Raw genomic sequence first — 16,239 nt, forward strand, 5'->3', positions numbered from 1 at the left:
TTAATTTATAGTCTATCTCCTGTACAAAGCCTTCTTGATAATATTTGAAATGATATCCCTTCCTCTTTTAACCCCAAAGTTATTTATTTATGTCCCTTTTGTAGCACAAAGCCTATACAAGAATGGTCAAGAATAGTCTAGATTCTTTATTCTGGCCTGGTCTTGATCTTAGTGCAGGAGGCAGGACAGCCACCACAAGGCGGGTCAAAGACAGAATGTCTATCTTCCAGTCCTTCTTAGCTCTTATATACCTTATTATAATTACATCATAATAGCACACTGAGTATGTGTGAACTAGAGAACCATTATATCCATACTAAGTACCAAATATACATGTAAACTAGAGAACAATCATCTCATCCATTCTACTGCGTTAACGACTATAGAATCTAGACTCTATTCTTGACCATTCTTGTGGTGACTATCCTGCTGAGACTAAGGCTTATCAGAAGGACTTCCAGAAAGCTATCCCACACATTACAATTAGGCTCCTTTTTTTTGCTGAGGCAATTGGGATTAAGCAACTTGCCCAGGGTCACATAATATTAGACTCCTTTTAAGTGTTGTTATATGAACATTACAAATATTATGTCTTTTATTAGAGCATACATTTATTCAGTCCAAAAAGGAGATTCAGTGGATATTGAGTAGAGATAACTGAGTTTCATATTCTCTTATGAAAATTTCCATAAATGCAAACATGTTTTAATGTTTATGTAGCTGCTGTTGTTTTATTGAGCTATTATGGCCAAAAATATTCAATTACCCCAAAAGATGATGCAAATCAAAATAAACAGGCTACAACACATTACCAACAAATGCTTAAATGAAGAAAAGTATAAGGGACATTATTTACTATATAAGAGCAGTAAAGAAAGCAGGAGTGTTCAATAGTAAGATTGAAGTAATAGGTAGACATTCCAACTTATCCATTAATATCTTTGTGTCACTTAAAAAAAGATTTAGGTCTCATCTGGATTGGATAGAACAACTACTGAGAATTTATCAGAAAACATGGTTCACTATTGTATAAAGTGAAATACGTGGAGAGAGGGACTGTGATCTTTCTTATAGGAGAATATGCACCACAATAAGGAATTCAAAGTATACAAGTAAATTATTGTCCTGTGAAGGGGACCTGCAGTATCTTTCACAGTTTCTAGAAGGATAGACTTCTGCTTAGCACTTTTTTCACTGCAGCATTCACATCCTTGTTCCTCAGACTATAGATGATGGGATTGAGCATTGGAGTAAAAATCCCATAAAACATGGCAATCAGTTTATCTGTGGTCAGTGAGGCTTTGGACTTGGGCTTCATATACATGAAGAGGATTGTCCCATAGAAGATGATCACCACGGTCAAGTGGGCAGAGCAGGTAGAAAAGGCTTTGCTTCTCCCCTCAGCAGAATGGATCTTTAAAATGGTGGAGAGGATGAAGACATAAGAAACAATGATTAATAGGAGGGGGGTCAAGGTAAGGATTACAGTTGCTACCAGCATGATGAGTTCATTCAGGGAGATATCAGCACAGGCCAGGTGCATAACAGCCAGTATTTCACAGGTGAAATGGTCTATGATATTTTTGCCACAAAAAGGCAACTGTATCGTAAGAATAGTTTGAAACAAAGAGTTAAGACCACCTATTAGCCAGCACAAAGCTGCCAGGTTCACATAAACGGTTTTGTTCATGACAATAGGATATCTTAGAGGGTTACAGATAGCCACATAGCGGTCATAAGCCATGACAGCCAGCAGGATGCACTCTGTCGTTCCCATGGCGAAAGAGATTGACATCTGGGCTGCACATCCTGAGAAGGACAAAGATTTTTGTGTTGACAGGAAGTTCACCAGCATTTTAGGCACAAATGAAGATGTGTAACAGATGTCTAAGAAGGAGAGATTACTGAGGAAGAAGTACATGGGGGTGTGAAGATGGGAATCCAGAATGCTCAGTATGATAATGACACTGTTTCCAAAAAGGATGACCATATATATTGTCATGTATAACACAAAAAAGAAAATCTCAAGTTTGGGGTATTTGGAAAGTCCCAGGAGAATAAATTCAGTTAGAGCTGTCCTATTGGTCCCTTCCATTGCTCTCTCTTTCCAGCTGCAAGAAGAACAAAATACCATTAAGAGCATTTCAACAGATATTTGAGTCTTACAATAATGCTATTAATGGATTATATTATTGGATAAAATTCTGGTTTTGGAATCAGGTGTACCTAAGTTTAAATCCTGCTTCAGACTCTTACTTGATGATCCTGAAAGTCATTTAACCTCTGAATGCCTCAAATTCTTCAAATGTAAAGTTGCGATGATAATAGCTTCTACCTTGGAGAGTTATTGTGAATGTTAAATGAGAGAACATGTAAAGCATTTTGCAAAACTTTGTTTCCACTAAAAATTCTATAGTCTTTCCTCCATTTTACCATCCAGATGAAGAAATTATTTCATTCAAAATTCTATATTCTTCGCTATATAAAACGATTCAGATGATATCACTGATTCTAGTCTTGTCCATATTGCAGCCTATCAAGAGCAGAAATTTGCTAAAAACAATCTTAGATGAGTTAAGGAGCTCAGTAACTTGCTTTCTGTATTTAAACAAAGTCAGAAGTAATTTCAAAAAAGCAGAGAGGAAGGCATAAATATGTAAAACATTTTGCTAAACTTTGTTAAATAATTATGAGAAAGATATAGAATTGAAGGAAGAGATAAGATTTGAGTATTTTTTGGTACCTACTTAATTAAACCCATTTGGCTGAGGTATAAATTATATAGAATGTATATAGAATGAAGGGTATCTAGGATAAATTTCATTTGATATGAATTTTTTAAAAAAGTTTGCATGTGTATTCTTCTAAAAACCTCTTAAATTATTGTTTCTTTCTAGGAAATCTAAGATCTCAGTAGTATCAGTGAAAGTCATTGTTGCTTATTATAATTCAATAAATCCCTATCTTCCATTTTCAAAAATGCTATGTAAAAATCACTTTGTTTATTGTTATTTCCAGCTCTCCCTTATAGATTCATATAATAAAACCAGAGCTGGACAGCACCAATGTAATCCTTTATTCTAGGAGATTCTTAACTTTTTTTTGTCATAGCATCCCTTAGCAGCCTGATGAAGCCTAAAGACCCCTCTCAGAATGTTTTTAAATTAATTAAAATGCATAGATTTATAAAAGAATTAATTATATTGAAATATAGTTATCAAAAATATTAAGAAATCAAGTTCACAGGTCCCATGTTAAGAACCCTTCCTGTTCTCCAACATTCATTTTGTAGATTTTAAAAAAAAGAAGAAAAACAATTGAGGCTCCAAGTTGGTAAGTGACATATTTAATGCTCCAAAGCAAAGCAATAGTATGGTAGTGATAAAAAATGTGTGTCTCATATTTATTCTGGTGCTTTTCTCTCGTTTTATTTCTGTGAATTACTTCTGACTTTGATTAGATATAAAAATTGACTTAATGAACTTCTTAACTCATCTATCTATGGTTGTTTTTAGCAATGATTATTCCTAATGACTTCATCTAGATGGTTTTATGGAGGAAAGAATATATAATTTTGCATGGAATAGTCACTTGGAATTTGAAATCATATACAAATAAAAATAGAAATGATCTCACTCCTCCTAAAATCTTTATGGCACTCAGTACATAGAGCCAGGTCTAACTTTAGCAGTATTTTGTACCCTATTTCCTTACCTCTGAGTATCACATCTACATTATCTCCACCAGTAATGTGAACAATTAAACAATGAACTAGGGGTCAGAATGATTGTAAAACAACACAAATATTTATTGAATAACCCATAGCATATCGATCCATTAAATCTAAAAAATAAAATAAAAAAATAGGAAACATAGGTAGATAGAGAAATAGTGTTATTTACCTGCATTTATTTTTCTGAGAAGAGAGAACCAATTTTCTCTGCAGGCTGTGGCAGTTCTTTTTGGGTTCATGATGGTATCATTAATTCTCTATTTGCCTTCTTATCTACTGTCACTGAATGAAATAGAAGACACTTTTCACTTACGACCTTTATTACTATTTTTATCATGAAACATTTTATTTTTATTTGACTTTCATATAAGCATGTGCTTTGTATAGAGTAAGAACTTAATACATACTTTTCCACTCATTTATTCATTTCTCCATTTGTTGAACATATTTCCAGCAAGAAGTTATGGACATTATGCTCCACTCTTCTGCTGGATGAAAGAGTCCATTTAATTTTTAATTTTTGTAGCTCCATATAATTTTTTTTCTTTCATGCTATTATCCTCACACATCTTTAATTCACACAATATTTTCTCAGAATAAACCTATCTGTGTCTTAAACTATCTTGATATAGAGACAAAGCTTTGGGAAAAAATTACAAAAAGTGATGATATTAAAATGTTGGATTATGAAAGAAGCTCAGAGGTCTGTAGGCTGAATTTTAAGTCAGTTCTGTCAAGCTCAAATTGTGACAGAAGCCATCCTTGTGAGGATGAAGAAAATAGCATATTAATATTATCTTTATTCTATTGTATTTTTATTTATTTTTAAAAATATATTCCAATAACATTTTTACCTGGTTCTGGTCACAGTCTTGAGTATTGTGGGCTTCAATCCATTTGCAGGCTGTATATTTGACACTTCCACCTAACATCTCTTGACATTATGGAAAGAAAGGCTGGTTTTGGAGCTGGATGAGGTGTATTATTGTAAAAATCACTATCAATGACCTTGAAAGTAGGGGAGGGAAGAATCATGGTGCTATGAAAAACACAGTGAATTTGAAATTAAAGGATTTATTTCAATTTTGGTTCTGCTATTTACTATGATCTTGATTCAGAATTTAATCTCCTGAGCCCCAGTTTCCTTATCTGCAATATGACAGAATAGAACTAGATGGCCTCTATGGTCATATTTAGTTCTTAATCTATGGTCCTTCCATCTCTAGATGCTGTAATCCGATAGAATATTTCTTGTTTCAGTAACTTGGGCACAATGACTCAATGAATGGTTCTGTCAATACTTGTTTCCCACTTGCATAAACTAGTTCATAAGATTTGGGGCCTGAAACTTTGCTTTGTAATTCTTGTATTAAAACTAAATAATTCTCATTGTAAATAACTTATTAAAATAAAATGTATATTTTTGGCATTAATGATTTTCTTTTTTGAAAACAAATTCAGTTATCCACTGAATATTGTATGCTTAGAGTTTCATAATAGGGTGTGTGCATGTGTATGGGTGTGTATTTGTGTGTGTGTGTAAGTTGGTCACAGATCTGTCATTTCAATAGTATAGTAAACCCTTATATTGAAAATCTTTCCATTAAAATAGACCAGCAACTGCATCAAAACTTATAGCTATCTAGAGTGCATTAGTGAGTGGTGACTCACTAATCCAAAAGGCAGAGTTTTCTTTCTTTTCTTTATCTGCCAAAAGAGAGAGTCCATTCTTAAACTGAAACAAAACCCTCCTTTTTGTAAATCTTTTCCTTTAGTTCCAGATTTACCTTCTGGAGTAGAGCAGACAAAGTTTTATGCAACATATAGTTTCTGTCTAAATATAACAGTGAGGATGATGAGGATGAGGATGATCGTATGACTGCCAAAGTCACACTGCTAAAATATATCAGAGTTAAAAGTTGAACCCAAGTCTTTCCAAAGCTGACCTTTAGTACATAGTATCATATTGCTTCTTATGAATAAGAATAACCAAATATTCAAAAAAGCAGGAAATCCCATTGCAATACCATTGTCTTCTTTGTCTTCATTTAAAAAATTTATAGAATGAATTGCTCAATGGTCAAAAAAGATGGCATGTGGACAGAGCCTCATTCCCAAATGTCTTAAAATACTACACTGAAAATCAATTGTAGCTTTTATATAGGCTCAATGTGTTCTAGATTTCTCTTTCCCTAACTCAAAATATTTGAACCTGATGCATCCAATTTTACGTGGTTAAATATCTGTGATTTCATTGCTGTGAACATTTCTTCCACTGAAAACAAACCCAGTACAATATAGCAGATGCCCCCACAAGAATTGTTGTAGTCAAATAATTCATTGCCCTATGCCATAGCCCTCTCCAAATTTAACTAAGCTGTTTGCATGGACAACACTGTGTACCACAAACTACCCTATGAAGCAGTAAATTTTCTCTCTTTGGAAATATTCATTCAGAGGCTAGATAGTAATCTTTTTAGGATGCCAAATAGCCATGCATGCACTTAATAGGAGTTGAACTAGATAACTGATGGAATGCCTTTCAATCTGAAATTTTATAATTAACCTCCAATGTTATGTTCTAGCCTCTGAAATATTGGTGGACAACATCAGCAACTATTAAGAAGCAAGGAAGTCACTGAGATTATACTTGAGAATGGCCCTAGTTAAAACAAATGTGCAACTTGTGTATAAAATTCATACAAATGCTAATAATGCCAGAATGAAATCACAAAAATGAAATTTTGTTTAAAAAACATTAAATAATAGATTTTAATTCATTTCTGGGCTTTTCCTTCTTATAGGTCAGAATTAAATGGTTTCTTGGTAAGCTTTTAGAGTCTTCAATTCAAGTTATATTGATTTATTTCATAGATATTTGCATATTAAATGCTTCATTTTAGAGTCCTCTTTCATGATAGAAGAGCTGATATAAGCCCCATATTCCAGAGAAATTTGAATGCCTCTTTAAAAGAATACTTTTAAGAGAGACATTGGGATAGGCCTTTTTCACTTACCTGAGTTGATGCAAAGATGCATCATTTAGTGCCTTTCAATGAATTAAAAGTTTCAGCTTAAGAGAAAGTTGAGAATAAGGAGAACTGGTTCCTGGCTCTATCTCTAATTACCTGTGATATACTCATTTGCCCTATTTGAAACTATTTTCCAATAAGAGGTTTTGTCGGATATATGGTTATCTTCCAGCTCTGATTTGATATTTTTAGGAACTTCCAAAGCTAAGCTCTTAGGCATCAGATCATCTCAGATGCAAACCACATGATGGGAATTTGAGTTGATCCACAACCTCCTATTCTAACTTGTATTCAAAAAGAGTTTCTAAAAGATCAGGTACTAGGCCCAGAAGATTTAAATCTCTTTTCTCTTTAAGAGACCCTTTTTATCTCAGCAGCAATTTAAAGTTTTGAAGTGTAAATGTTCAGAAGTGAAGAAATACACAAGAATGCTTAAGGGATCATATCCCCAATACCCAATTATGTGGAGCTTAATAATAAATTTTAATTAATATAAAATTCCATGGGCCAAAAAAAAAAAAAAAACTACAGCAAAGAACTCTTCCCTCAGAGATTATAGGGAGGGATATTTCTTGCCATTATATGAGTATTCTCAGATCTTCTGAGAGTTTTTCTCTTAGCCTTGGAAGAAACTAATGAGTCCTAGGGATAGAAAACGTGTTGAAAGTATGAGGTAAAGGATGTTTACAAAAAAGAACATTGTGTTTACCTCTGGAATATAGGAAAGGCCTTTAGTTGATCTCTTGGGAAAATTGACGTTTGCGGTGATGACATCTTGAGGTTGAAGTGGAAAATTTTAAGTTTTTTTATTGAATGTATCAGAAATTTAGGGCATAATCTAAGTTAAGAGTCTTGAAAAGAGGATCCCAAGAGAGGTTATGTGGTGCCATGCTGAATATGGGGTTTACTTTAGAAAGACCTTGATTCAAATCCCATCTTTGTCCTTCATTAGCTATATAGCAATGGGCATGTCACTGAACCTCAATAAAGAGTAGCAACTTTACTCATTTGCTAGAGTTATTATCAGATATAAGAAGAGAGTGAATCTTAAGCAAACTTAAAATTACTACATAATTCTTTGCAAAAAAGATGGGATGGACTAGTCATATTGTGCAATGGGAAGGAACAACTTTTGGTCCATTTGTATAATCCATTGGTATTCTTGAAGTACCAATGTCTTATGGAAGGAAATTTCTAGCACTTTGGGGGAACTTCTTCTGTAATAAACTTATGGAAGGCTAAGGGCAAAGGCAAAGATATGTAGGGTTGAATTGGTTGTAATTTAAATAGTCTTTTAGGTAAATGCACATTTAGCATCTAAGCTATGTGACTAGCCCATTAGAGTTGCACTGCCTGTAGAAGAGTTTGAATGTACTATGACTGGTCAGCTTTAGAGAGGACCTCTGTGTCTGGTACCTTATCCTTCCAAATGATCTTCAGAATCTTCCCAAGATAGTTTACTCCAAAGTGGTTCAATTTTCTGGCATGTCACTGATAGATTGCCCAGGTTTCAAAGACATACCACAATGAAGTAAGCATAATGGCTGAGTTTGGTAGGCAATCCAATATCTCTTCTTTCTCCCACCTTCTTTCTAGCTCTAACAAGGGATGTGTCACTCTCATCATCTATGTGGATATACTGGGATAAAAATGTTCTATTTTTGGTTTATATTGTAAACCTGAAGGTGGAGACTTTTTTAGTTTTCATGATATCCCAAAGCTTCAAGGATTTCAAAGACACTGAAATGGTATTATTCCCTTGTGACAGTATTGAAAAGTGGTAATCCAATTTTCACTTGAAGACCTTTAATAAAGAAAAAATTATTACATCCAAATATTGTCCTTTACTCTTTTGAGGGTTAGTTCTAATGGGTTCTATATTGAGCCCATGGGACAATTAGAATCAGTCTAATGCCACTTTACCATGAGTGCTCTTCTATTAGTAAATAGCAATCATGTCTTTTTTAAAGTATTTTATTCTCCAAACTAGAAATTCTTATGTCCTTCTACTAGTCCTTGCATGACATGATGTGAAGTTGGCTTACTCTTCTGGATTTTTCATAACAATCAATGGTGAGCAAATACCTTGCAATATTCTTAATTCTTAGTTTTTGCTGATTCATAATGATATGTACTTCATTAATCTATATGAATTAAATGAAACTGTAATAAACTGTTTCTGGGCTTTATAAATGTCTTGTAATATATGATTATAAAAAATCTCATTACATTTAGATGGGGCTGCAGAGTATCAGAAATTTTCAGATCACATATGTAGAATGATAATATTATACATAATATGGATATAAAGCTAGAAGATACTTTAGTGTTCATCTAGTCCAACATGTTCCTTATGCAGATTAAAAACTTGAGGCCCAGAGGGGTTAAATGATTTCTCATAGGTCATACAGGTAGTAAATAGAAGATCCGAATTTTGAATTTAGGTGCTGTGATTCTAAGTTCAGTTTTGGTGGAATGAAATGATGAAATGAACTTTAAATAGGAGACTAAAGAACTGACAAAGACGTTTTGAGTTGAAGTTGTTCTAGAGTAGTCAATGGCATAGGGAGATCTGCTGAGAAGTATGGATTTATAGGTGACTGCTTGACACCTTTATTCTTTTTTTTTCTTTTCTTTTTGCTGAGTCAATTGGGGTTAAGTGACTTGCCCAGGGTCACACAGCTAGAAAGTATTAAGTGTCTGAAACTAGATTTGAACTCAGGTACTCATGACTTCAGGGCTGGTGCTCTATCCACTGTGCCACCTAGCTGCCCCTGATATGTTTATTATTTTAAATTTATTTCCCATCATCTTATAAAGGGCATTTTCCCTTGTATAATTTCGAATTATTCATTTGGTCTGGGTTATTAGAAATCAAATAGTGGGGTTATCGTGGTGGCAGAAATAATACTGGAGAAACTAAAAATAAAAAGACCTTCTTTAACATGTTCCCCCCACCCAGGTGCCACTTTTATTACCAAATAGTAATATTCAAATGCTTCAAAACCAATTAATATTCAAATTCAGATAAGTTCTGTGGGACTCACATTAACAGACTATCAAGAAGCCTTGGTTAATCAAAAAGCATTTGTTAAATGCCTTTGTTGAAAGAAGAGTTATGTATTTGTGAGGCAAGTATCCAAATGGGGAGACAACCAATACATATCTAATATATATAAAAGACAAATAGAAAGTGTACAAATGCAAGTATATACAAAGCAGTTAAAAACAAGATAGTTTGAAAAGGAAGGCACTAGTAGTTAGGGAAAATCAGAAGAGGATTCTTGTAGAAGTTGATAGTTGGGCTGCATTTTAAAAGAAGAAAGGGACTTTGAGGTGGAAATAGTGAAGGCATTCATATCAGGTGTGTGTGACTGCTACAGAAAAGGACTGGGGATGAAGTGTTGTATGTGAGGAAATAAGAGAAGGATCATTTAGCTGAACTCCTCAGTGCAGGAGGGAAGTCATGTTCACTGAAGCTGGAAGGATAGGTTGGGATCAGGCTGGAATGACCAGAGAACATGGAAGAAAGCAGAGTAATTGTGGTAGTGCAGTGGATTCTTTTCAAGTCTTAATTAGAGTTGTGCAAAAGTAGAATTGACTGACTCAAGAGGTAGTATTTTCCTTCTCATTGTAGGTTTTATCTTGTCAGGTAGCAAGAAAATGGCCAACCACTCCAGTATCTTTGTCTAGAAAACCCCAAATGGGTCATGAAGATTTGGACTTGATTAAACAATACACAAACATGCATACACACACACACCCCTATACAGGTATACATATGCATATCTGTATACATACACACATACATAGACATATATGTACATACACACACCATACCCAGAAGCATATTTCTCATTTATTGTGCAAATCTCTTTTTATGAAAATATGCGATCTACATCTGTAAACTAATGATCACAGAATTCAAAGGAAAAGCAATTTTTTTGAGTTCACAGATTAACAAATTGAATGCTGCTAGATAATGTCATTGATTCTTGAATATATACATATGGTGTGATTTTCTTATATTAATATGTATAAAGAAAACAGTGATATATGCTTCATGCTTTATTGGAGAACATCACCTTTTTCACTGCTGCCTTTACCTCCTTGTTCCTCAGGCTGTAGATAATGGGATTCAGCATGGAAGTCACTGCACCATAGAATAAAGCAATCAATTTGTCTGAATCTGGATCTTTTGCCTTGGGTTTTGAGTACATGAAGACTATAGTTCCAAAGAATATGATGACCACAGCCAGATGGGCTGAACAGGTGGAGAAGGCTTTCTTCCTTCCTTTAGCTGAGTTGACTCTCAGAATGGTAGCAAGGATGAATACATATGAGATGAAAATGAGCAGCAGTGGAGTCAATGTGACCAGTACAAGTGCTACCATCATGACAAAAGCATTGAGGGAAATGTCCACACAGGCCAGTTTTAGGACAGCCAGGATTTCACAAAAAAAATGATCAATCATGTTATTTCCACAGAATGAAAGCCTCAATGCGAGGACTGTTTGCAGTAATGAATTTACACTCCCAATTATCCAGCTCAGGGATGCTAATTGCACACAGACTTTCATATTCATGATGATTGTATATCTCAGGGGATTACAGATGGCCACATACCTGTCATAGGCCATCATGGCCAGCAGCACACTCTCTGTTGTTCCCAGGGCAAGAGTTAAGTACATTTGTAAAGCACATCCTGGGAAAGATATTGTTCTCCTGACTGATAGAAAATTGACCAACATTAATGGCACAAAGGAGGATGTACCAAAGATGTCCATGAAGGAGAGGTTACTGAGGAAGAAATACATGGGACTGTGAAGGTTGGAATCCATAATAGTCAATACAATGAGCGAGGAGTTCCCCAGTAAAATCACCAAATATATCCCCAGACACAACACAAAAAGAACAATCTCAACATTGTGATGCTTAGAAAGTCCCAAAAGAATGAATTCCAGTACAACAGTTTGATTTGCCCCCTCCATTCTCTTATCTCTTTTATTTTTAGCATTAAACTACTTGAAGAAGCACAGAATAAATTCAAATACTTACCACTCCTTGCACTTATAAATAATTATATAAAACAGACTTGACCCTATTAGTTGCAGTTTATATCTTTATTTAAAGATATACAAAAGACTTTTACTTGAAATTCAAGGATGTGTTCTAGACTCCAATTTGAACCTGCAAGATAATTCCTGTATTTAACCTGATTCTATTTTAGTTCCAAATATTAACTCTTCTATGAATTCAGGGAAATTGTGAAACAAATATTGATTTCCCCCAATCACATTGTCAAATGTTTAGGTGTTTCCAATCTTTCCCAAATTCACTTGCTTAATATAGTGGATGGCAGCTGCTATATATTATTAGACCCTTGAAGTTAGGCAGAAGGGAAAAAGAGAGAACTTGTGGAGCAAGCATAAGTAATTCTGGTTTTAGAAAATTACTGGCAATATATGAGTCCTTTGTAGGTAAAAAGTCCTTTTGTCTGTATATGTATTTACTTCCATTGGGCAATACAGATTAACCATTCTTCAAATCTTGGGTCTCCTTGTTGTCATCAAGAGTTGGTAGGCAAGAGAGTGTTAAGAATCATTGACAGAATTCCACATTATCTCTTGAGGAAAATGTGCATTGTCTTTGAAAAGAGAAAAGATAAGCCATGATTTAGTTTAAGAAGATTAGAAGTTAAGGTACTTTACCTCAATCTTCTCCCCCTACATGATCTATGGGCTTAATGACTTGAAAAACACTTAACATTTTTAACATTCACTTTGTATATGCTAAACATATTCCTTCTTTCTCTTTGGCTCAGTATATGATTATCTATAATTTTGCTTACATAATGCATTATCATATATGTTATTCTTCCTATTTTGCCACAGGCATAATTTCAATTGAGAATTATATTTATTGCTTTTACCCTATCCTCAACCAACCTCATTAACTTTTAATGATATCTGTGCCTTCTGAATAAAGCCAGACATTGAAGTCTTCTACAACCTAGAACCAAATCTATTTTTATTCATTAATTAAAATAATATTTTCCCAAATTATATGTAAAGACAATTTTTAGCATTTACTTTTACAAATTTTTGAGTTCCAAATTCTTCTCCTTCACTCCTAAACCTTTCTTTTTATCATTGTTTCTTATTACTCAATTCCATTCAATTCAATAAGCATTTATTAAATACTATATGCAAGACATAATACTAAATACTTCAAAGAAAAAAGAAATAGTTCTTGCTCTCCAGGCTACTCATCTTCATGTGTCCTAATCTCCAGAAAAACAAACAAACAAACAAACAAAGGCTAGACTCCTTTTTCTGGATTTTGAAACCTTTTCTTTCCCACACCTGAATCTTTGCTCATGCTGTTCCCTCTTTTTGGAACATTTTCTCTCCAATTCCTCTACCCTCTCCTCTCTTGCCTTAATTGTTGCCCTTTTAAATCCTATTTGTTCTTAAAAGATCAGATCAAAAGATCAGACCAATTCCTCAATGAAGTTTCCTCTGGTTTTACACCCACTCCCCTCTATGAACAGTAATATGTCATTGTTCTGAAAGATTATTTTAATTATTTTTTTTTTTGCTGTAGCAATTGGAGTTAAGTGACTTGCCCAGGATCATACAGCTAGGAAGTGTTATGTGTCTGAGGCCAGATTTGAACTCAGGTGCTCCTGACTTCAGGACTGATCTATCTACTATTCCAATTGCTGCCCCTAAAGATTATTCTTTACCTGTCCCTCTGGTAATGTTAACTTAGTATTTTATACTATGAGATATACAGCATTCTATTTTATATAATGGAGTTATTGTTTTTGTTTTGGTATTAATGTCTTATTTCCCTAACTAAATAATTTATAAGTGCCTCATTGTTGGGGATCATGTCTTATTCATTTGCAAAACTATTCCTCTTGTACTCAGGTTGACTTCCTTATCCTCCTTCCATCAGAATATAGACTTTGCCAATAGGACCCTGACTCTAAGAAGTAAGCTTTTGTTTTTTCCAGAACCAGACCCTCAAACCATATTTCTGTATGCATCTTCCTTCCCCTCTGCAATTTCTAGTCCCCTTTTATATATTATTTTCTTGTAACAGAGCTTCTTAAACTCCTCTCCCTTGCAATCCTTTTTCATCCAAGAAATCTTTATGTATCCTCAGGTATATACTAAATAAGTATACAAATCAAATATTTACTGGTAACAAATCATAATTTTGTAACCCCCATCTTCACTTCTGCAATCCTTTAAGTGGTAGTGATCCACCATTTAAGAAACTTTATATTAGAGTATAATAACTTTTGGAGGTCAGGGTAATTTGTATTTCTGTTTCCAAAACTTAGCATAGGGTAACTATTTAATAAAGGTTCATTCATTCAGGTATTTTTATTTTTCTTCTTTTTCTCCAGTCTTTCTTCCCCTCTTTATAGTGCCAATAGCATTCCTCATTAAGTAACAGAATGCACTATTTTTGTCATCCCAAGCTCATCTTTTTCCTCAACTTTTCTGTTGAGAGTTTCCTTGCCTTTCTGGTCATATGGTTTGTAATCTAAGAATCAACTGCATTCTTCTTTCTCTTCATTTATGATCATTCACTATATCTTATCACTTCCATCTTTACATTATTTGCATTATGGAAGAATTTGGTAGATTCATTCTTTTGCTATTTTTTGCAGTTTATATAAAATTGGGATTAATGTTTAATTATTTGATATAATTAACTTCTGAGTACTAGTCCTGAGTTTTTTCTTTTAAAGCATTTTATGTCTGAGAAAGAAAGAAAGGAAGGAAGGAAGAAGGAAGGAGAAGGAAAGAAAGAAGGAAGGAAAGGAGGAAAAGAGAATGAAGGATGGGAAAGTGAGAAAGGAAAGAAAAAAGAAAGAAAAAAGAGGAAGAAAAAGGCTTAGAAGCTCTTGCTTTGCTCTTATCACAATTACTGATGCTGATGCTACCATTTTATGATTACCTACCTTTTATGGCATGCTTTGAAGTTTACAAAACACTTTACTTAATTTGATCTTCCCAACAATTCTGTAATGTTGGTGTTATTATCTCCATTTACAGATGAGGAAATTTGGAGAGATCACACAGATGGTGAAACTCTGGGAAGAAAATTGAGCCCAGGCATTCTTGATTCACTATCCATTGTGCTCTCTCTTTCTCTCTGCAACCTCTCAGCTAACTGTATTCCTTAGACCTGGCCACCAGAAGGATGTCAGAGATTTTTTTTTTTTTTTTTGCCATGTGATCTCCTTTGGGGTAAGACAATGTAACCTGGATAAAGTCCTAAGTAGAAAAACCAAGACCTGAATCAGAAGAGTCATGCAAATGCCTTTAAAACAGGAAAAAGGATAGGAAAATACCTGAACAAAAATTCATTTTCATCTCCAGTAATTCAGAAGGTCAGAAAAAGAAACTGGCAGTCCAATCAAATGAGAATGTCTGTGATTTTGCCTCCACTTTTGTACCACTGCCTCCATTTATTTGTACCACTGAGTCCATGGAGCTCTTTGAGATTCTAAACTTTGGCTATCTAAGCTATTCAAAAATCACTCTCTGAGAAAGGACTTTGAATTCACCCTAGGGGACATAAAAATTAGCTTTCTCACTTTTAGAAAAACAAACAAACAAACAAAAAGTCTCTCCAAACTCAGCATTTTACAGTGTTTTCTTCACAAATATTTCCATGATATGTGCAATACACCTGTTGTCATTCCTATTCTACCTATAAGAATACTGAGAAATGATAAATTAATTGAATTATTCAAGGTCACATGATTAACAACTGACATTTACTGTAATAGCCTATTCCTAAAGCTTGTCTTATTACATAATGGTATTATTTTGAGCTTATACAAAGCCTGTGTTGCATTTTGAAAAAAAAAAAACTTGACAAGGATGCTAATAAAAATGTTACTGGAAATCAACTGGATTCAATTATTATGTTTTTGAAACATTTAGGTTAGTTTGATTAGTGTCAGAGCCCTGATTAAAACTGAGGTCTTTTGATACCATGTCCAATGCTCATTCCCTTAGTGTGTAAAATGAGAGGACACTTCCTAAAACAGAGACAGTTGGATATGTTGGCAAGAATGCTTGAATAGTAGTCAAAAAGATTTGGATTCAAATTCTGGCTTTGTACCAAGGGCATCTACAACACTTTAGGGGATGCTGAATAGTGAGTGGGGGAAACCATTGTCTCTGTAGTAAGAGGATCTGAGTTCAAATTCCATTTCTCTTACTTACTACTTGCCTAGGTAGTGCAGTGGATAGAAAGCAGGATCTGGAGTAAGAAGGGCCTGAGTTTAAATTAGGCATCAGATACTTACTACCCATGTGACCTTGTGTCTTAAACATTTAAACTTGTTTGCCCAAGTTCCATAAGTGGAATGGCAAACCACCCCAGTATCTTTGCCAAGAAAACCCCACATGAGGCCACTAAGAGTCAGACACAGCTGAAATT

General features: G+C 34.3%; 2 protein-coding genes across 2 annotated transcripts; both read right to left on the minus strand.

Moving 5' to 3' along the window:
* Positions 1-1,154: 1,154 nt before the first annotated feature.
* LOC100930327 (olfactory receptor 13C9-like) lies at positions 1,155-2,095 on the minus strand. Its single transcript, XM_003761829.2, has one exon. The coding sequence runs from the start codon at positions 2,093-2,095 to the stop codon at positions 1,160-1,162; it is 936 nt and encodes a 311-aa protein (XP_003761877.1). The 3' UTR covers positions 1,155-1,159.
* Positions 2,096-10,826: 8,731 nt separating this feature from the next.
* On the minus strand, positions 10,827-11,756 carry LOC100930586 (olfactory receptor 13D1-like). Its single transcript, XM_003761830.1, has one exon. The coding sequence runs from the start codon at positions 11,754-11,756 to the stop codon at positions 10,827-10,829; it is 930 nt and encodes a 309-aa protein (XP_003761878.1).
* Positions 11,757-16,239: the final 4,483 nt, after the last annotated feature.

Source organism: Sarcophilus harrisii, chromosome 1 (assembly GCF_902635505.1).
Source record: "Sarcophilus harrisii chromosome 1, mSarHar1.11, whole genome shotgun sequence".
In the NCBI taxonomy this organism is placed as follows: Eukaryota; Metazoa; Chordata; class Mammalia; order Dasyuromorphia; family Dasyuridae; genus Sarcophilus; species Sarcophilus harrisii.

Bases quoted from the DNA above. Each gene is read 5' to 3' on its own strand.
- LOC100930327 (XM_003761829.2), bottom strand. From the start codon at position 2,095: ATGGAAGGGACCAATAGGACAGCTCTAACTGAATTTATTCTCCTGGGA.
- LOC100930586 (XM_003761830.1), bottom strand. From the start codon at position 11,756: ATGGAGGGGGCAAATCAAACTGTTGTACTGGAATTCATTCTTTTGGGA.